Source organism: Nyctibius grandis, chromosome 4 (genome assembly GCF_013368605.1).
Source record: "Nyctibius grandis isolate bNycGra1 chromosome 4, bNycGra1.pri, whole genome shotgun sequence".
Taxonomy (NCBI): Eukaryota; Metazoa; Chordata; class Aves; order Nyctibiiformes; family Nyctibiidae; genus Nyctibius; species Nyctibius grandis.
The window spans coordinates 37,866,502-37,889,086 of NC_090661.1; the positions used below are offsets into that span (position 1 = coordinate 37,866,502).

General features: G+C 39.6%; 1 protein-coding gene across 2 annotated transcripts in view; it reads left to right on the forward strand.

Moving 5' to 3' along the window:
• The window catches only part of MEIS2 (Meis homeobox 2), a 185,127-nt gene that overhangs the window by 51,358 nt on the left and 111,184 nt on the right, over positions 1-22,585 (forward strand). For both annotated transcript variants that reach the window (XM_068398345.1, XM_068398346.1), the window contains one exon: positions 1,636-1,781. In XM_068398345.1, coding sequence (XP_068254446.1) covers positions 1,636-1,781 — 146 coding nt within the window. The remainder of the gene's footprint in view (positions 1-1,635; positions 1,782-22,585) is intronic.

Below are 22,585 nucleotides of genomic sequence, written 5' to 3' on the forward strand. Positions count from 1 at the left end.
TGAAGTGGCCTGTCAGTCTGTAAATAGTGAGGGTCATCTCTTCCATGTGATGGAGGGTATCACATTGCAGTGAAAATGGAAATGTCAATAAAATTAATCTGCCAGCTCTTTGCTGTGGCTTTTTCTGTCTCTCCGGTCCAAAAGAGTTGGTCTTTAAGAGGGGAGGCAGTGGAAGAAGGGTGATCTGGCACAGGAGGGAAGATGGAGCTGAAATGCAAGTTTTGAAGCAAATGGACTGTATGTAGCAGCAACATATTTTGTTTCGTAGCACTGCGAAGCTAGACAAGGCTATAGGAATTAGCTCGTGAATCTATAGCATTCCTCAGGAAGCTATGGAGCGTCTAGCTCAGGCTACATTGAGCACAGAGTTTATTGTTTTAGGCTTTCTTGGACAAGGTTTTTACTTAGCATGGGATTTATGGCATTTACTGCTAATGAATGTCTATTCTTAAATTACAAAAACCACCGTCTCAGCACAATTCCCAGATGTCCTTCCAGGACCTCAGCTTCTTAAACACCAGCAGGGAGCATAAACTCTCCACTTCTCTGTTTTCCTCTTTCGTGTGGCTCAGGGCTAATGATGTGTAAGGAAAACACAGCAATCTATAAAGTCTCAGTGCTGTCCCAGTATTCTTCATTTATTTTGCATTTGATTATGCCACAAGTCGGATCTTGTTTCTTTCCTTTTTTTAAAGTTATTAGTTCAAATATTAATGTAGGAATATGGCATATATTGCTGCTCTTGATTGATGCCTTCCCAAAAACAGGAAGACGTGCTTGTATGAATTTTAAGAAAGTAGGGGTCCTGCAATGCCTTGCCAGAAGAGTTTTTCAGATACATAATTTAGATGCCCTCCAGGCAGGCTTTCAAGGCATTTTTGCTGGAGGGCAAGAAAAAATAACTATGACTGTTAAAAGTAAATGATTTTTGCTAATGCACAATTAATGCCAGGGAAAAGCACAAAAGAGAAAGATGTTGATGGAAAGTTCTGATTAAGTGAGAGCTCTACCTTGATGTGCATTTTTTTTTTTTTTTTTTTAATGATAATAATCACTGATGTGGAGATGTAGAAGTTTTCATGTCATGCAAATGCTATATGCGGGGTCATACTAGATGTACGTGTTTGTACGTGCATATGTGTGTGTGTTGGGAGGTGATGGTTACGGGGAGGGGCTCATCTGACAGTGTGTTATGTGCACTGAACGGTGACATGGTTACTGCCACCTCTGCAGAGGGCCTCGAATATATAGACTACAGAACATTTAACTTGATTACTTATAGTACCTATTCAGAATGGTTGTAGGGATGCATTTACAGTGAATGGGTTTTCTTGTGGCAGGTTTTCCCACAGTGAATCCCATAATTGACAAAGAGCTATTGCACTATGTCAAGCACACAATTGTAATTGAATTAATGATATATGCATGTGTGAAACGCAAAATTAGTATTTGGAGAGACATGGTTTCTAATTTTTACATATTTGTATCAACACATATATAATGAGAAACTGTATGTGCCTGATCTAGCAAATCAAAATAAAACCGCGGTAATGTCTTGGTAATTAATGATACCTTTTGCCTTCTATATTTTGTTCATCAAATGTCTCCTCCTTCCTGTTTTTCTCTTTGTTGTAGGAGACGGTTTAGACAACAGTGTAGCCTCACCTGGTACAGGGGATGATGATGACCCAGACAAGGACAAAAAGCGTCAGAAGAAAAGAGGCATATTCCCCAAAGTAGCAACAAATATCATGAGAGCATGGCTTTTCCAGCATCTCACAGTAAGTGGTGCCCAAAACCAAAACAGATTTCTATTCATGTGCCTAATGAGGTTTATTCGTTATTAGAAATCAATTGTCCCCATAATTTTTGGACCATTATCAGGGCTCAATTATTGTTGCTTTTTTTTTTTTGTCTTCTAGATTTTTTTTTCTTGGCTCTTGGAATCATGACAAATCTGAAAGAAACCTATATATATATGTGTATATATATACACACGTACATGTCTATAGAGAGAAAGAGTACAAAGCCTTAGCATGGAACACCACCTACCTAAAGTAACCATTTTTTGCTTTCAACTATTCAAAATGTTCCTAAGGACAAACAAGGGAGTTTCTTGCTTTAGCATATATAAAGCTCTGCCTTCTGGATTCTTTATTGCTGGCCTCTGTTTTCACAAACTTCATATATATGTGGTGGAAGAGAGAGCCCCAGTCTATGTGTGCTGGCATACACTGTGGGATGTTAGAGAAGTCAAAGCAGCCGCTTGCAAACTTGTCGTATGTTACTTTTTGTGAAACATAGAAGGCTCACAGGTTTCCTAATTCTTCAATTGCATAACTGTGAGAATAAGCACCTTTTTCGTTTCTCTTCAAGTCCATTATGCTAAATGCTAGCCATATTCACATTTGGGGGAGAGAGATTAATGCTTCCGTGGGCTACCTTTATCCTCCTGCTTGCAATTGGTTTTATGTGTTCGTTCTGTTGGCTATTGTAGCTTCACTTAGGCATCAAAACACGGTTCCACAGAAAACCTAGTAACACTATTTGTAGTTTATTTCACGTGGGAAAGAACGGAAACTGGTAAAATTATCAATTGATTTTCCTCTTCCTCTCACTGCAAAATTGTTTCTCACTTGATAAGGCTTAAAATGCTAACTGTTATTAACTACCTCTTCTCCTACCAAAGTTTTATAAATTTCCACGGTAGCTGATGTTGGTTACAGTGTAATGATTTCAGGACAAGGTACCCGATTTATTTATGATAGGGACTATCGAACTGCTCTGCTAGCAGCACAGCTAAAGGGGGGAGCAATAGATCCACATTTCTAAACCATCATTTTGATGTAAGGACATTAGTAGCAAACTAAGGTGCATTGATCTGGCCTGTGGGGTCAGGATTAGCTGGAATAGCCAGTGTCTCTGCTGGAGTAGTGGTTATTCCTGCCTCCCAGCTATGGCCATTTCAAAGGTCAGGTGCCCTGTACCCACTTGGCTCAGAGGAATTAGACAGAACATGAGTCTCTGGGCTGATTACTTAACCAAAGACAAAATAATGAGTCCTAAGCAAATACTGACTAATTGAAAGGGCTGTAAATCCATTACATATTGGTCAGGGATAATCAGGAGTATTTAATCACTTTTATCTATTCAGGAGCACTGAAGCTGCAACAGCAAAGCCCTGAACCTTGCCATGTGCTTATTATTCTCATCATTATCAAAATTACTTCACAGCTGTTCTTTGCTACATCACCTCAGCTGGAGATTTACTAACCTGTAAAATGTTTTTAATTTGGAAGTCGAGTGAGTGTGAGTGGAGGGTTTTTCATTTAGCTGTAGGATATCTTTAGAGGAGCAGTACAGGCAGACAGCAAAAAGCAGGGCCACAGATAAACCAGTTTGTTTTGTACATGTTTCCGTGTTAGCTCCATTTCCTCTTATGAAATTTGTGATATCTTGTTTTTTTTTTCTCCCTGACTTCCTTTCTCACATGCTTTGTGAAAGCATTCGACACATGCTTATTAAACAGTCAACTGCCTCTAGCTTCTCTCATGGAAAGTCCTCCTGGCTTTTTGAAATCCCTTTTCCTTGTTTCCATCCTCTCTCTCTGACCCTCTGCATCCTGCATGAATTGAGGAAATTTGCCGTTGCTGGTGAGGATGGCCTCGCAAAAATCAAATTAAATGAACACAGAAAAGCCCCAAACCTTTTACTGTCCAAGCTTTAATGAGTTTGCAGGTGTTGAAAGATTTACTGTGCTGTAATTCTCAGACTTTCAAACTGATAATGGAGACCCCTGACCAGTGCAATGTAAATTCAGAAAGATTCTTGCCATAAACACATGCAGGGAAGGAAGAGAACTCCTTTCTTTTAAAGATCTCGCACTTTTTCTCAAATTAGCTTGTCCATTCAAAGTGCAACGCTGGCTGAGCCAGAACGGGGGAATCTGTGATGTACAATTTTATTGTTTCAAGTAAATATCTTTGCAATGGCGGTCCATGATTCAATGTACATTCCTTCATTACTGCTCTAACCTTATTTCGAATTGGTTTGTTCCTCCTTTGTGCTGTATGACCTGTTCTTGTATTACAATAATCCCCTGATGTACCCTTTTTTCTTTCTCCTTTTTTTTTTTTTAAGAAACTAATTGAATTATCTCATTATTTTAATTTGTTAAGCAAATGTATTTTACATCTCAGGATGTGTTCCTAAAGAAGGAGCTGCTTAGGCTTTGCCCCCTGAATGGGCCATTGGTACATTTTGACATTCATGCATTCATTAAGGAGAGGAGCATAAAAGAGCTCTGGTTGTATTTTTTTTTCAAACACCCAACCAGCATGGAGCAACTTTTCCATAAGCCACAGGGGTCTCTCTACATATGTTCTCAACTGCAAGCCATTGTCACCTATTCTGAATACCTCAAAAGGACAAATAAAATACTAAAGGCCAACTGTAGCAATTGTTAGCTGTTGGTCTCAATATGACAAAAATCATTAACCTCTGGTTTCCCTGGAAGGAGAGGCAGTGGCAGTCTATCTCTTATGGCAAGGATTAAACTTGAAATTCCTTTAGACTGTCAAATTCAAAGAGAGTAACTTGGCTCTGAGTAATTGTATTTACTTATTATTTTAAATAAAATGCCATTTTTTTCCTTTATTCAATCAGTTTGCAAACTCCTAAGGTAGCTGATTTTAAAAATTAAATTTCCTAAGTGGCTTTTTTGAAGAGGCAGGCACTTGAACTCTGGTGTAGAATGAATATATCTGATAGGCTGTGTCTTTCAAAACAATTTCTAACCCCTATCACAACTTCCATTTTGCAGTAACTTTAATTATATTTGAAATAGGATACACATGCATGTTTTTATTGTTGGAAATCAAATGCAAGGAGTAGGAGCTTCTGTCATGTTCTTGTTCACTTACTGAGCTCTGTCTTATATTTGGAGTTACAACAGTACCGGAAGAGGAAAGATCTGGGGATGAATTGGTTGGAAATGTGTATGCTTTTTCTGGATAATATCCAGTGTTTAAGCAAGTAGAGGAAATCCTAGTCTGGTAGTATAAGCTTTTCAATAGCACATAAAGATTACAATATCAGAAAGGTAAACCTGACATTAAGGCTGTTGTTATTTGAGTTCAAAAGTGGTTAAAGAAAAGAAACAGCAAGAAATCTGACCCAAGCGAGAGTTTATTCATAGCTTTGGAAGACTCCTTTTGCACTATGCCAAGGAGTCCTTAGTACACTCAATTAGCCTCTCAGACATCTCTGCTTTCCTCCCTCAAGTGCTCCCCTATTTGCCCTGCAAAGAACGTATTTGATCACTAAGTGAAAACAGGAAGTGCTCAAATGTATAGACACGTCTAGCTTACACCGATGTTGAGAGTAGGATTTCTTACCAGCAGCTATACAGAGCTGGCCCCCCTCCTCCCATGCCCTTTTGAAGGATGGAGGACCTTTAAAATGTATGTACATAATCAGAAGAGAGCAAAGTTATAAAGGAAGTAATTATACCATTCTGTGGACTTGTACCTCTGGTAGTTCATCCCTTTCTGCAGCATAGTGGATCAAGGACTGCACTTTTGCTACATCCAACTTTTTTTCCCCTTCTTTTACAGAGCTGGTAGAACAGAGATGCGTTTATTCTTTGACATTTACCTGGAGTGATGCCCTTTATTAAAATTCTATTTTGGTTGTTTCTTTTGTTTTAGTCTTTAAGAAGATGTATATCTTAACTAAAAGTACCAGATATACCAATGGTAGCATGCAAACTAAACCTTTTTTATGACAGTGCCAGATTCCCAGCTGACGGTATTTGGGTTGGCTCCTCTGAAGTCAGTGGAGTCGAACTGGTTTTTTTTTTTTGATTTTTTGCTAGCTGAAGTTCTGTCTCCTAACAGTTGTTTGAGCAGTGCCATTTTAGCCTGATTTCCACAATCTTCTGGCTGAAAATCTTGCTCTTCACACAGTCTCTTTTAGATTAGATTTTGGTTTCGTCTGCTTCAGTGTCAGGCTAGAGTAAGTTCAGCTGGAACCAGCCACAGCTTTTGTACTTACCTGAATTAATTTCTTAAGTTGCAGGATTCAGGTGGCCAGATTGGATAATATGAATAGTCTTACTGAAACAGATTTTTTTTTCCTGTATTTATGTGGGTGTATCTGAGAATATAATGTACCTCTATCATATTTTAATGAATGGCTTACCAAGCCTGTTACACAGGGCAGCTATTTTATTTATTCATTGGATTTGACTGTAGAGATGAATGTCATCAACCAAAGCCAATTTTGGAGCAAGCTTTCAAAACAGTTGAAACCATCCCACCTTCATAAATATTTCCTCCCATATCCTGATTTTAGGAATAACACCTAAGGGAGGGTTAGAAACATAGCTGGCTATTGCACTCCACATTGAATATCTTACTTTCATATCAAATGGTAGAAGAACAACTTTCCTCAGACTCCTGGTCCAGGAGAAGCATTCGTCACATTGCTGTTTTTGCTGTGCTTTAAAAAACGAAAAACAAACCCGAAAATACAACAGACCTTTGTCCAGTTAAAATGGTGACAAGAAAGCTGAGAGACTCAAGAAAATACAGGAATGTGAAGGCATTCTGTGAATTTTAGTGCCTGTGTTGGACTGCATTGTAATGTGCTGTACACTCCCAGGGTACCTGGCGGAGATGGACCATGTCCACTGACTCTCCTGTAAAAAGACCTGCATGTGAGTTCACGTGGCTGCCATTTCCGCTTCAGTACACCATGTAGTCAGAGAGTTGGAGGAGCCTAAGGTACAGTTTTATTCCAGGTCTGCTTTTTAGGCAGGACTGACTATGTGCTGAGTTTGCAGCCAGGTAATAAGTTGCCTGCTGGTGCAGGACAGACCTCTCAGACTGTACAAACACCTCCCAGCTGGAAGCACGTCCTGTAAAATAATATTGCGCCCATTTTTCAGCTGGGTAAACTTTATGAGGAGAGGTTAAATGATTTCACCCAAGTGCTAAAGAAAAATTAGTATCTGAACGTTCAGCTCCCATGACCTGTGGTCCTGTGATCCTCAGGGTGATGGAACTGTGTGTCTTTGTACCCCAGAGTTGCACTGGTCAGTCACCAGAAGAGCTGGCAGCTGCCGTTAGCATTTGTTGTTATTGCTGGTGGTAGCAAAGCCCTGCCTCAAGTCACCGGTATCCCCCTCCTGCCCTGCCTGCCTGCACTACGGTGTCACCAGCCTGGACAGAATAAAACTGGAGATCTTTCTCAAAATGCCGCTTCTGATCCCAGGCCAAAAGGTTTCGTCCTCCAAGTGCTCCTAGTCCTCAGCCATGAAATCAGTCCCAAAGATTTAGTAACAGACCAAACATTCATATACCTTTCAAACGCCACAATCTTAAAAGAAAAGAGCTGAGATGGGGTGGGGGTGGGGCTTTGTTTGTTTTAAAAATGGAATCTGAGATTAGATCTGACATTTCTACATCCACCCCCTACAGAAGAGGGAACCCGGGGTCATGGGGTGTGTGGGCCTCAAAAGCTAGCTTTGTCTGGGAGTGGTTAATCTAATCATTGTTACATAGACATCTGTTATTTCTTCTGAAAAATTGATGCTTTTGTGACACAATGATCCATCTATTTAGTACAACAGCCTGAGTAATTAAATTAAAAAAAGAATATTTTTGCGGGAGCATGTATTATAAAACTGCCATACCTCCTCGTAGCAGCGAAAAGGCTGGGGAGAGGGCGAGGGGGAGAGGAGTGCTTTAAGCCCCGCATTGTTTTCTGCTGGCTGGAGGAAAACATCTGTGAATTGTTTGAACTGAACCTTAGCAGGGACTGTCTGAATCTGTGTCATCTCTGTTTAATTTCAGGAAATGATGTCACAGCGCATTAAATAACAATGCTGCGTGATTTATTTTTACTTGTACATGCTGTCCTAAGCATTTTGGTTGCATGGCAGTGTTTCCAATTAAGGGCAAGCTTTCGGTTTTAAAAAATATACTCTGCAATGCTTTTTTTCTTCTTTTTGGGCGTGGGTATGGGGAGGCTGGGTATTTTAGGGGGTCACCAAGGTTCAGGGCTGTCGGAGGGCTCCAGGCCCATTTGTCATGTGCTTATTTGTAGTTGGGACTGGATGTCAGCGCTCTCATCACCCATGGCAACCTCCAGGACCGTGGGTTTGTTACAAAGCCTGTCTGGGGGAGAAAAAAAAGCTAAATATTCCGAACCGATCCATCAAAAGACCTATTAGATAGTTATAGTCAGGCCTGAGTACTGTAGCTTCTGCCTCGATCAAACTTTCTGCACTCCCCCTTCTTCTGCAGAAGAATAGAGGACATAAGTCAATTCTGTCTGCCATCTGTCGCCTCTCTCCCCGCTCCTCAAATTAAAGAGACAGTCTGAAATTTAAATAATCGGATACAATCACAGGAAGCCTGCCTGGAAATTATTAATTTGCATTCAGGTTTTTTTTTTTTTGACTTCTCATTTTATTTTGAAGGGGGGATCTTTATTGTACTACTTTGGAGATCAAAATATGTTGTGTGTTTCTCCTTCAAAAATAGCCTTCTGAGAAGTACCGGATTTGCAGTGTCACTGAGTTGTTATCTAATAAGATTCCAAGTTATATATAGGGTGAAATTCACAGACACACACATACACACACACCCCCCAAACAATCCCCGAATTGTGAATCCTGCAACGGACGAGCAAATGAAACGCACCACCCTTCCCCTCCGGCTCTCCTTTCCCCTTCATCCCCTTCCCCTCCCTGAATCCCTGTCAGGATGAGGGGCTGCAGCAAAGTCCTTCATGGCGCTACCAGGACGATTTAGGCTCTTGAGCCTACCTAACGGTCCTTTTCCCGGCCTGTTATAATAGTTTATCCCACTACCCTGTCTGATGTTGGCTAGTTATGCTTTACCTTCACCTCTCCTTCTTTTTTTTTTCACTGCCCTGCCTTTTTTTGCCTCCTCCTCCTCAACAGGCAACACAATGTGTCAGGACTGCAGCAAGGAGAATTTCATTCATGTGGCATATGAGGTCAGCCACTGCCAAACCATCAGATAACGGTGGCTGGATGTTACTTCTCAATTTAATATTTTACCTGCCATTTTCAAACAAGGAATTACTGAGAACAGAGCATAACAAAAAGCATGTGCATGATTTCAGTTGAGGCTTGATTAAAAAGCAAGCTGAACGTGGCCTAGCAAAAGATAGGATCAGCCACCGGTGTTTTCTGGTTGTTATTGTCAGATTGCAAAGCTTTGCCCAGTCAGTATATGAATTAAGTGAAAGGAAAAGAAGAAAGAATACCAAAGTCCAAGTAATGAATTCCTTAAAGTAATTGAAACAAGGAAGTAGTAGTGACAAGAATTCATTTATATAGAGTTGTGTCTTCGAGGCTCACAAGGTAAAAGGGGATTTAACTAAAGTATATGCAAATATAAATAGTGTTATACATTCCAAGAATGTTGCGCTAATAAATGTTGTGCACTGCAACCTCTGAAAATCAAGATCACAGTCAACTAGAGGTGAGAATTCTTTTGAGTATCTTCAAGTTCCACTGCCTAAAACAGCTGTCATCAGAAAACTCATAGTTCCTCCCTTACTCTACAGTGTGTGCACATGAGTATAAGTATATATAAAATACATTTTATGGGGAAAAGCAATTGCTGCTGTTTGTGCAAAGTGATACTGCCTCTCAGTTTTGCCTCAGGACTTGTTTACTTAAGACCTTCCCTTCAAGATCCATGAGCAGAGTAATTGGTTTTAAAGTTTTCTGTAAAATTAGAGTTCTACTGAAAAAGAAAAGCATGTTTCTGCCAACAGTTCCACAATTGTTAAGAAACAGAGATGTCAATTCTCATTGTTGCCTAATGAAAAGACTAGTTTATGGCAGACAATATTACTTCTGGTGTTGTGGAGTTTGCCTTGAGTTAGGATACTTAGAATACTATGCATTACATATTTTAGAGTTGATTGGCAGCAGTCGTTTGTAGTATCCAAAGCAATCATTGGCATCTTTAAAGATTGATTATTGTCTTTAAGCATAATGGCAATACTGTTTTCATGCTTTTACATTTGCTATTTTTATTTTTAACTGCTAGCCCCAAATCTGCCAGAACTAATTTTGGTTGTTTTGTCTAGTACTGGATGATAGGTTGTCAACTCACTGGGTAATGCCATAAAAATTTTTTTGAATCTTGGTTTTACCTTTTTATGATGGCAGTTCAAAACACATATTTTATTCATATCAGTTAACTACTTATGTCCATAAAATGTTTAACATCTCATGACATACTCTTACAATCTCAACACAATGAATCGGAGTAGCCAAGTAAGCATCAGCAAATATCTTAGTTTAGTGTTTAAAAAAAATCTGCATATATTAATTTGTTTAATGCTATAGAAATTTGTCTATCATCTGGATCAAGGTTTTATTTGGTCTGAGGTACGTTTCAAAGTGGCAGCTTGATATTCGAAAGTGGATATACTGTGGAAATACTATCTGACTAAACTGAATAGCAATGGGAAAGCTCCTGTTCACTTTCTTAATGTATACTGAGTATATAAAAGGAGTAGGTTTTTGAAAGATCATGGCCTAGTCTAGACTATTTTGAAGCTTGTTATGCCAACTGAAAAAAACCCCAAAGACAATGTAAGCTGCATTGTTAGTTGATACTCTGTGAATGTATGTGAATCTTTATAAAAGTGGTTCTCTTTCCTCCCAGGTAAGGTAAAAAATGCAGATTTAATTTCTCTGTGTTCAATATTTGATAATTCAGAGGTTAGTGCCTAAGAGTGTGTACCTCTCAGTCCTGCTTCCACTAATTCTAGTGGAACTCTGGTCCCTTTGAAAAAGATGGACAACATGGGAGATGAAGCAGTGAAATCATAACGGGAGACAGACAAACACACACGATTGTTCGTCTTAATAAACATCAAACATTATAGCCACTCTATTCACAAATTATACTTAACAAGTCTTTCAAGGATGCCCTATTTGATGAAAGATGTATTTCTTAAGTGCTCAGCTATTTGTCACATTCTGTCCTGAGCTGAATCTTCACTACTGTCCACAGGATGCTTTAGCACAAGCGAGCTGTGGCAGGCGTGGGGAGGTTTCAGTTCTGTTTCTAGCTGTGACCATGGCAAGGCACTGTGCCTCAGTTTCCTTGTGTAAACAGTACGGCATAATGATGGTGGCTGCTTTTCTGAGAGCTTTTGATATTTACAAATAAAAAACCCTGCGTGAGACCTTTGTCTTATACTTAGCATCAGCTGAATTAGAGAGGCCTGCACTTCTGTTGTGGTTTCGTGCTGCTGCTGAACTAGCACGACAGTCATGCAATGCTTGTACAAATACTTGAACTTCTGTAGACTTTGAAAGTTCAGGATGATTTTCCCTTTATGAGGGAGCATTTAATATAAAGTTAAGAGTGTTGTGTTCTTTCTGGTACACACTGAAGATGACAGCATTTGACTGAGGCAAGCTGCTTGAGCCTCAAGTGGCTCAGGGTTGGGTTATTTTTGTTTATCATGTCCTTTCCTTGCTGGTGACCTGAAGTGGTGATTATTGCCTGCAAATGGTATCAAATATCTTTCCCAGAAAGCAGTGAGAGAAAGAACCTTGGGCATCAACTTCTGTCCCAGGGGCAAGAATCAGCATAAAGGGAGTGCAATAGTATTAACAAATGTGTCTTTGTACTTCAAAAAGTCACTAGTGGATATTCCCCTCCTCAACAGCCCAGGGAGTTTCCTGAAGTGAAATAGGGCTTTGGCAGCTTTCCAGCTAGTTCTGATCCTTTTGCTGCCTCATTTGATTTATCCAGGTGCTTCCCACTTGTGCATCCCACTTATGCTTGAATGAAGAAATGGGAAGCAGGAGGGTGACCTAGAGTGAAGAGTAAGGGACAGAAAAGCTACTGCAAAGTCCCTGATTCATCTTGGGAAGATCCCCGCCTACTGAGGGGCACATGCAGAAAGCTAACAGCTGTGTTGATAGTCCACAAATGGACTGTTCAAGGATATAGAATGTGAATAGCGAGAAAGGTCACAATATGTGTGATTATAACAGGATTAAGGAGCATTATGTGGTCAGAAAAGTGGCATGTGTATTTGGGGGAGTCAGCAAAGGAATGGTGCATAGGAATGCATAGGTACATAGGAATGGTGGCACTCCTAAATTGCAAGGGAAGTTGGTTAATTTGAGGGATCACTTAAAAACGTGTTTTTTAAAGGGTGCTTTAATTTCAGCTAGAAAGGGATATTCTGGTGATCTCTTTCAGATATAAAGTAAAAAATGAAATGGAAATATATGTGAAAACAGGTTAATTATGAACAACAAAAAGGGAGAAAATAATTTAATTTACTCCTCCCTTCCACCCTTCTTTACTGTTTTGACAGACTGTTCCAAGAGTTGTGTTACTTGGTCTGTCACTTTTCAATTCTGCTTCTTCCAGTTCCACATGAACACTTTACTACATGAACTAACATCTCTTAGGAAAGAGAAGTGCTTCCTGCATTGGTATGAACTTCTCTGTGGATGGTGGGATGAGCTGCAGAGTTTTAGGTCAACCCTAAGAAGCCCATGTTGTTCCACATAGTATGCGTACTTACATCTCAATTTTAAACAGCCTACTTTGTATGCCTGTGTTGTATGGTAGCTATTAAATGCCAAGCAAACACTTCTCAGACCAGAAAAATCCCACTACTTAGTGCATATCTATCCTAGGCATTTGCAGACAATTCACTGCTATAATTAATCTTAGTTGTCCTGGCTCTGTGAAACCTGAACTTATATCCCACAATGCTCTTGGATGCAAACAAACTTCAGAGAAAAAAAAGCCCTTGCCTCTTTCTGTCTCTTTTCTTCCCCAAAAGCTGTCCATTTAGAGAGCAATAATGCTTGCAAAGGAGGTTAAATCCCACTATGAACCTGTGCAAAACTATATGTGCAGAGGAAAATAAAATGTCTGCGAACAAACAAGATTGTGGTGTTTTGCCAGCATGTGTATGAATAAACGTAACCCTAGAACTGTTAAACTACCCTGAGTTTAGCTCCTGGGATGTGAATACTACTCAAAGCCCCAGCTGAAAATACACGATACTGCACTCTCCAACTCGGTGATGCTATAACATGCTCTACTGCCTCCCGAACAAGCGCTGCGGCAGACCTCTTGCTGAGACTGAAAACCCTTTCAAACAAGGCCTGGGGGCTCCTGAGCTTTCTACTCAGTGCCCTGTAGGCTCACTCTGCGAAGACGTATCTCTCCTGAAAGAGGCCAAATATCACACGACTGAGCTGGTGGGAAATTCAAACTGTTCTAAGCAAAGAAGTCAATAGAGCTGCTGTAGTGAAAAGTAATGTTCAGCGTGAGATCACCGTGTTATGATCTCATGCTGAACATCAGGACTTTTTTTTCTTGATGATTATGAAACTAGCCTGAGGCCAGTCTGGTGAGTCTAAGAAAGATATAGAAGGATGTTTGGAGAGACTGGACTATCAGGGCCTTTATTCCCAAAAAGTGTAACAGAGGCTAAAGGAGATGAGAGAAACGAGAGCTGTATTGTTATTTCCAGTGCTCTACTCATCCACCTCAAAAATATGAGATCTAACCATAGACACAGAGAGCGCATACTGAATCAGTGAATAAGCACAGGCTACAAACAGAAAAGAGGAAATATTACTGAGGGGGAACAAAAAGCCTTGCAGTAATAATGGAATTCAACAGCCAAAAAAAACTCCAGTTGTTGAGACTGTAGAACAATCCGTGGAAGTGCCTTTGCTTAGCACTTTTAAAACTAGACTCCAAAAAAACATTTGAAGAAATACTGCTGAGGAACATCTTGCATTCCCGGGGTTACACTAAAGTAGCATTGCCTGAAGCATTTCTCATATTTCTACGTTTTCCTATTAATGATTAAAAACTGAAAAATATCTTGAAATTAGAGCTGTTTTCAGAAGGAAACCTTCCCAAATTTGGCTTCCTTCAGTTTTAATTTTTTGTTGTATTTGTGTCAACTTTTTTAATGACATTTCATTTATCTTTCAGTAGGAAAGTTATTGCAAAATTAACTGACAAAAGTCAAACTAGAAATGGGCTTGGGACCCAAAATAAAGAATTAAGCTTAAGAGAAATTTAATTACTGTTCCTTCAGGCACTGGGAGTTTGAGTGGGTGCTGAAGATCAGCTGGGCTTGGGCTCTGTCAGACCAACAAAGGAAGCGAGTCTGAGCAGAGGACCTTATGTTAAAAACACCTCCCTTTCAGATATTCAGAGACAGAGACAGTGTCACGATACATACGCTGCTCTCCATTCACAGTATGTGAAGTTTCACAAATATCTGGGGAAGGTATAGGTCTGAAATCAACCCTTACCCAGCTTAGAATTCCCCAGTTTTTCTGGCATCTGCTCCAACGTTAGCTCTACAAAAAGTCAACCCAAGACACCAAAAGTTGTTTGAGCATTCAAAACCCACATTGATTTTTAAGGACATGGATCCAATGAAAATTTAATGCAAAATGAAGTTGATTATGGATTTACACAGAAATTCAAATGCTGAAACAGGTGAAAAACATGGCCTTTTCACCCGTTTTTCACTTACAGACTTTTATGGCAATTTGACTCCAGGATTCAAAACAAAGCTTGGGCCCTCAGAGAGGCAGAATGACCCCAAGAAAATATTGACTGAGTGCCTGCTGACTCAAACTGCTGAATTTCACACACAGCTTTCCTCAAAAGCATCAAGAAGAAAGAGATTGTATTTTGAATTTAAAATGAAATTTTGCTCTTGAGCACCACTTTATAATAATGTAACTGTGGGGTTTCACGTTTGTCTCAATGACTTCCAGATCAAATGAGCTCAGTTTGCACAGCAGAAAAATGTGTTCTTTTTTTTTTTTTTTTTTTTCCTCATTGCCAGAATTATAAATTTAGCCTGGGATCTGAGATCCAAGTTGGATTCTTTCTGGTTCATTTGTTGGCAGTCATAATGATTATACAATAACAGTAATGTTGCAATTACAATAGTAAATCTATGCAATTACAACAATAAATAGGTGATGGAGTGGCCAGAATAAAGTCCAGTTTTCTTGCCGATAGCTAGGCTGGCTTTATGAAGAAAAATAACACAAACTTCTAACATGGTTTGAAGTCAATGGCATTTTTTGTCAGCAGAGAATCAAATGCAATTCAAACACAAGGGGACATAAATTTGTTCAGTAAGTCAGTCACTTTTCAGAACACCACAGCTTAGTTTTGTTAGTATTCTTCTGTTTTGGGGGATTTTTTTCTGTTTGGCTCAACATAGTCTAGTGAATCAGGCCTCTTTGGAAGAGTTTTTAAAGAAGTGAAGCAACAGGGCAAAGATCTCTTTTTCTCCCTCTTGGTTATCCTTCCCAGGAATAGGCTTGTATCCATTTTAAAGATGTCGTTGGCATGAAGTGCTTTTTGTAGGATTTTGATGTACAATTCAGAAGTTACCTGCATGAGAAAAGAGAGCAGGAGCTTTCTGTAGCTGCCTGTTGAAATCCCGCTAGCTGCGAAAGCAGTGAGTGCTGACCTTTGCTCTCTGAATGGGGAGTCTTCTGGCATGGAGCTGAGTTTTCCTACTGCTCTTCAGAACGGTAAATAATGTTAGTACACCCTGAATTCAGTGCATGCAGCACTTTACATTACTATTGTGTATCTTAAAATAAACAACATTGCAAGCTGTTTATTTTGGTGTTACTATGCATGCATTTTTTAAACAGTGGTTACTTAAACAAATGTCTCTGTTCCCACAGCACTTAAAAGCTGCTGTTTGCTCATTGTGGTTTTTGGGTTTTGTCACTTTTGTTTTGATTATTTCTGAAAATCACACTCGAGGATACAGAAGACAGGAGTAAGTTGTACTTGATCCAAACAAATGCTTCATGTCACAGCTTTTTCTTTATGCCAGCTTTTCCCATGTTCCTAGCAGAAATAATAATTTTGGTTTAGATCAAACTTACAGATCACCAGTATTCCAGATTGGATCAAACTGCCCTCAAATGCACTTCTGCAGGCCAGTCAGGCCATGCATGTGTTACCACAGTTTGACCCTGAGATAGCAAAATTGTTTTAATAACATTGGTACAGATTAGTTATTTATTGCTCAGCAAAACAAAAGGTGTAGGGGATGAAAACTTAGGGAAGTGAGGGTTTTTACATCTCCCTTCTCCCTCTCTCATCAGTCTTCATTCATCTACCCTACAATCCTCAAGTGCCAGCACCATGCATGCAAACTTCTGCAGTTGGAAACCCTGATAAGAGATTGATGGAAAAGCCATTATCAAAAGCATCAACCTTTCCGAGCCATATTGCCATAGCTTTGTGGCCCTCTCTCTACCCAGGGAACTCAAAGGATGCTTGCTAGTTTGTCGCGGTTCTGCTAGAGGGCTGTGTGCTCTGCACTGTTCTTTCATCTTCAGTGGTGGGCTTTCGGTGCTGGCTCTGCTTTTTGCTATGCCATGTACGCTATTCACGAATCTTGGTGTATTTGGCTAAATGTCGGTGAAGGGATTAGGAATAAAGTTGTTATTGCTCCCTCTGCTCACCCTCCTACAAAGTGACTATTTTCATAGTCAATATGTGACTATGGATACTCTGTTCCACTTTGCAGATTTTTCCTAGGTCATCTTCAATTAGTCCTTTTTGCTAGGGAAGGAAAATACTTGCCTGAGTCTGTGGAATTGTGTCTTAGGAGGCTAAGAAGTCAGAGGCTTTCTCTGTGGATATTGCTCCATTATAAGGAACACTGAGGATAGCGTAGCAAGGCCACCATCACGTATTTCTTAGCAGAGCCAACTGTGATAGATTGGAGTGTGTTTGTTGTTAAAAATGGGTTGTCATTTAACCACCTTCTGTCACTCATTTCTGAGAGAAAGAGCATGGCGGGGCAGTCATGGAAGTACTGGGGTGATTCTTGTGTGGAAAAGGTTTAACAAGAGTACTCCAGCAAACCTGGGAGCTGGCACTAAATGGTGTTAGGTACTGAACTTGTCCCCTGCCAGCCCTGGGATCAGAAAGCTACAGGCAGAAGTGTTTGGTTTCCTCATGCTTGGACACAGCTGAGAACTGAGCCCGAATTTTTCATTTGTCGAACTTGTAAAATCTGTCTGTCTTTTTGCAACACAAAGTAATCTCTTCACTCGACTGCTAATTGCCCCATGATTTTAATCAAGCAAGATTCTTAGATAAGGAAAATTAGTGTTTGAGAAAAATTGTGAGTGCAGTTCTTTTCCAACTTGTGTTGACTATAAACCAGTTTGTCCTCCTTAATTATGGTCTTCAAAGATAAACAGGTTGAAGGGGGTGCTGCAGTCTTTGGCACAAATACAGCATATTTCAGTGCTTTGTTGAGCAAGTTGGGTGTTTTCGAGAAAGAAATAAAAAGTTGCTTGTATTTTTTTAATGTCATTAAGATTTATTATTTTTTATTTATAGCTCAGCAGGTGTTGATTTTCAGCATTGTGTATACACTCTGCCTCTGGACTTTGATACACAGGGTAACCCCTGTTCTCTCAGTAGAACTAACTATGTGACAATTAAGGATGAGAGGAGCATTAGATAAAGACAACTGGCCAACAGCAGAGCACTTGGACTACGTCATTCTAACTCCTGAGGGAGGACGGTACAATATACCAGTGTTCCCCAGCCTTCCTATTCACTCCTAACCTTTTCATATAATTTGCAGAGCTATTCCATTTTTGGGTTGTGGATTTTTTTTCTTTTCATCTGCTGATTATTTTTCTCCTAATCAGCCCTACCACAAAGCTCCCAGTTCTTACTCTTCTGCTGCTTCTGTCACTGAGATATGGATTAAATCTGCTGCAATGCTGATATATACATTTAGAATAGTTCTGCGTACTTTTTCCAGTGAAAATACTATGACAACACCCTAATTTGTGACTGAGATTACTAACATCATTTACATCTATAGATGAATGTTCCCCCTCTTCTATCTGGGAGACAGAAGATACCAGAATGATTATCATTTTTAAAATGCTGTTAACAGAAATGAAAACCACTTAGCGGAAGAAAAGTTTTGTGAGAAGGAGCGGGTAATATCAAATATTTTAAAAGCATTTTAACAAATGTTTTTGTCTTGGTTTTGACAAATAAGATCTGCTTTATTGGCCAGACCAATGGTCCACTGAGCCAGATAAGGGTCAGCAGTGGGTGGTGATGGAGCCAAGAAATGATGAAAGTATAGGACGATCCCAGAAGGCCCAGTATGTCCTCCAAGCTTCTGGTTGGTAGAAGTTAAAGACTTTCTGAGCTGGCAGTTTACACCCATAACATGATGTTTAAGAGCCATTGATGCATCTACACTTTCTTTTTGGGCCTGCTATGGTCCAAACTGTATATTCATGTGCTACAGTTGGAACAGCTTAATTTTGGGTTATTTGAATCTTTGGGGACATTTGTTAGAATATTTTCTGGTATGGAAGGGCACATTTGAATAAGCTTCACTGGTTTAAATTAAGCCTGCTTTCTTTCATGTAGCAACAGGAAAAACTTAGTAGCCCTGCATTTTTCTTAGAAATTTTCATGAGGTGTTGGGAAAACCTTTTCTTCTTCATTTGGAGGGAACCCGGATTATACCTCTAACCTCAGTCCAGGTCTTTTGAGTATCTCATCTCCATCACTCTGATCCTCTCTTCATGTGATAGGCACTGGCAAAACAAAACACAGATCAGTCCAGGCATTTGGTAGCGTGCTTTTAAATAGATACCCCCTCTGAGTTGTAGTGGAAAGCAGTCACACGGTTTTGACATAACCTAATCATGTGCAAAGCTGAACCTTTGGTACCTAGTTCTTGCAGATCTTTTTTTTTTTTCCTTTTTTTCTTCCTTCTTCTTCACACGGCCCCTTCAGAACTGCTGGAGGGCGTTGTTGAGAAGTTGCTACCGTTGATACAGTTGCTATTAATCACAGTCTGCCATGTTGTGACGCAGGTTCTAATAACATCCCATTGAGCTGCTGTTGTATGCTGGAGGCTTACCAACAGCACTAGGCCTTTGATATTCATCTCACACCAGGATAAAGAAAACGTAGAGTTTAAAAAAACCTCTGCAAATAGGCAAAGAACAAAAAAGGGGGAAAACATAGCAAAATCAAAACCAGACACGCTTTCTGTGTGCTGCTTCGTTTACCACGGGAGAAGCAAAGCTATAAATCTCTGCTGTGTTGTTTGAAAATTGAACATGAGGCTGCTAAATTTATCATTCATTCTTGTTGTTTTCTGGGTAGTAGCTGCCTGACTTGGCTGAACTTTGTTTTCTGTCCCGTCCTCAAAACCAATTTTTGTTGTTGTCGTTGTTTCAAACATCACACATGCAAATCAAAATTTTACTGGATCAAATAATATCGGAGGATTTAGAAAAGTGCTCATAAAGGGGAGGAGGAACAAATTTGCTGCATGTTACACATCATGCTTCCTTGGCAACTGATTCCCTCACATTCATAATTACAGGAACATAATTTTTAAAAAGCAGCACGGGCAGGGGGAGGGAGAGGAAACGCTTCCTTTGGTTAAAGGCATTTGCAGTTTTTTAAAAATGAGAGTCTTTGAAAATAATGTTAAAAAAAAAGTTCACCCATATGCTCTGTAAAGATTAAACCTGGAGCCTGATAGAACTGCACAATCACCTTCTTTTGTTAGCACTTCTTGTCCATGTTGAACTGCAAAGAAAAAAAGGTGGAAAGCAAGCCTGCTACAGATGTGACTAGCTATGAATATTCATGAATGCCATTGCTCCTCCTTTTCTACTGGCATCCAAGTAGATCCAAGTCATTCTGATCTCCCTCTCCCTCTCTTTTTTCCTCTTCTCCCTTCCATTCCCTTTCCTTCCTCGAGACTGAACAAGACTGCAGTTTTATTTCAGTAATGGCCTAGTACGATACAGTTATCAGTGGCCTCAGAAGCCTTTTATTTCCATTAAAAAAAAAAAAAAACAAAGAAAAAAAGAAAAAAATTGTAATTATCCACAGTTTTATGAATCCACCTCCCCCTAATGTTCATTATTTAAACCAGCAGCAATTACAAGTTCAAAGGGGTTTAGAGGGCCAGCAACCCGCATAATCACTGCCAAATTAAGCGGGACTCATTCGTCACAGAAGAGTACACTCTGAGCAGTGAATCATGCATGCAGTGACAGGCACTGATTTACATAAAGACGAAATCTATGCCCTCTAGGGCTAAGTGTTACTTTATCTCAGTGGCCCGGTGATATATGCTTTTTCTTTTGGTGTTAGGAAGGTTCAGAGACTGATGCTGTCTGATACATGATGTTTTATTCTCACTAGCACCACTACTACTGCCACTAATTCATGTGTATGTGTATTTAACAATAATCTAAACTTCAAGGCGCTTGAGTTTTTAAAAGCAAAGTTTTGGCCAGAAAACCCCTTTCTAATCTGTTACGATACTTCTGAACCTCTTGAATTCCTTTTTTTTTTTTTTTTGTCATAACCAGTTTGCAGGTTGAACACTCCTTGAAAAAGATTACTTTGATTGCCCCCCCCCCCCCAATTGAATCAACGTAATATTCTTTTGAGACATTGTAAATACTTGTACATGTACAGTATCAGAGGCTGGATGTATTACTTTATCCATAGTTTACTGACTATCCCATGACATTTTAAGTCACTGTGGTGCCTCCTGCCAGAGACATGCTATAGGCTCTGGAAGAGCTGCATCCATCAAGCCCATCTATACCTCTGGCAAGTAGAAGAGGAATATTTTCTGTTTGTTAGAAGGGGTTCCCTTACCGTTAGCACTCTGCTCTGTCTATTTGACTCTGAACTGTTTAAAGACACTTTTATATTCTGCTTTAAGAACAAGTTCTACTCAGTTAATTTACCTACACCCATGGAAGTTACTGTGGTTACTCACATAGGCAAGGTGAACAGGTCTTGACCTTTCAGGTAACAAATGAATCAATGCAGGGAGCAGCTATACTCTTATACAACAATGAAACTGGAAAAGTAGCTTTTGTGTAATCATTACTTCCCTTTAGCTATGTTAGCTGCAACTCTTTCCTCTGTTGTAACAGGACTGTGGTATGAACAGTACATGTGGTAGTTTGAAATGGTACCTAACTTTCCTTCATTAGGAGTGGTTTATTGAAATTTATTTAGGGTTGCACCAGCTACAAATTGTGAGTGGTCTCCTTAACATATAAAGGCACCGTACCTAAAGGCGTTCGTTAGATTCTCAGCTGTCGCTGAGCCACAGCAGAGTGACCAGAAAACATCTGGCTATGGCACCTGAACACAGATGCTGTTTCTACACTAGCTCTGGTGTAGATTAGAGGTAGCTGGAAGTGTCAGAAAGCAACAGCGGTCTGATCAGCTCTTCTTTTTTTCTATGACATGCCACTGCACTGGGGACTGTGGAGTAGATCTAGCTTTGCTGGCTCTCCTCCAGTTGAGTAAGTCCTTCTGCTTTCTGGTCCCTTTAGGTCATTTTAGTGGTGAGGAAGAGTAACTGCATAACAGAGGCTGGCACAAGTTTTCTGTATGTGAATGCACAAGCTCATTTTTTGCACGATGTCACTTGCATATGAAAGAGATTCATATTGCATGTACAAATCACAGAGGAAAACGTGATTTACATGTGTCATTGCACTGCCTGTGCAAGTGACTCTCTGCACCTATGATGTCCTCCACAATGCTATGTCCTCTGATGGAGGCTGGTGATAAAGAATTTGACTCATTTAGGTAAACGTCATATAAACTTAAAGCACAGCCTTGTTGCAGCACTTTTTATCTGTATTTGTTATTGTATTTTCAGTGAGGACACTGAAGATCTTATGGGTATAATTTAGGTAGAAACATTTTTAGGTAGCAGTGCATATTACTAGAAAAAACTTTGTATGGCTGGTAAATAAAAATTGTACACAGAGTCTGATACGGATATAACTTACACCGCTGTAAAATCAGATTAAATGCAAAGTTGGTGAAAGGGAGATTATAACATGGACTAACAGTTTTCTGTACTAGTCTGTAAATGAAAGTGGAGCAAAGGTCATGTGTGATGACAACAAAGTTGTGTGAATGGACTTCTTTAGGTTTATTCTATTACGCATTATGGAGTTCCTGAATCACCGAAGTGTATACTAGGATCAATGTTTGCAATATTACATAGCAAATAACCCCTCTTATTTCTACTTTATAATTTTATTTTATATTACTAAATGCCTGAAAGATGCTATGTTACTATGTAAAAGTTGGGAAATTCTTTAATACTACATTAATTTTTCAAAGAATGTAGAAAATAATGTAATGATCAATGATGTAGAGATGTGAGAATGAAAACCTGTTTGCTATATTGCACTCTTTTGTGCTTTATTGAACCAGGACATTTTAATATGCAGAACTTGGCCTCTAGGAGTGTCTTTCTTTGGATATTTCTGGCTTCCATGTGCTGTCTTGCAATTTCCATGTGTTTATTGTGGTCTTTTACAGTAAAGTGAATTGCTGAAATGTTGTTAATTATGTTCCCACAAAAGAGTTGCCAGAACGGAGTTGCAAAGCTTTTGCCCACCTAATTTCTCTCTTTGAGCTCA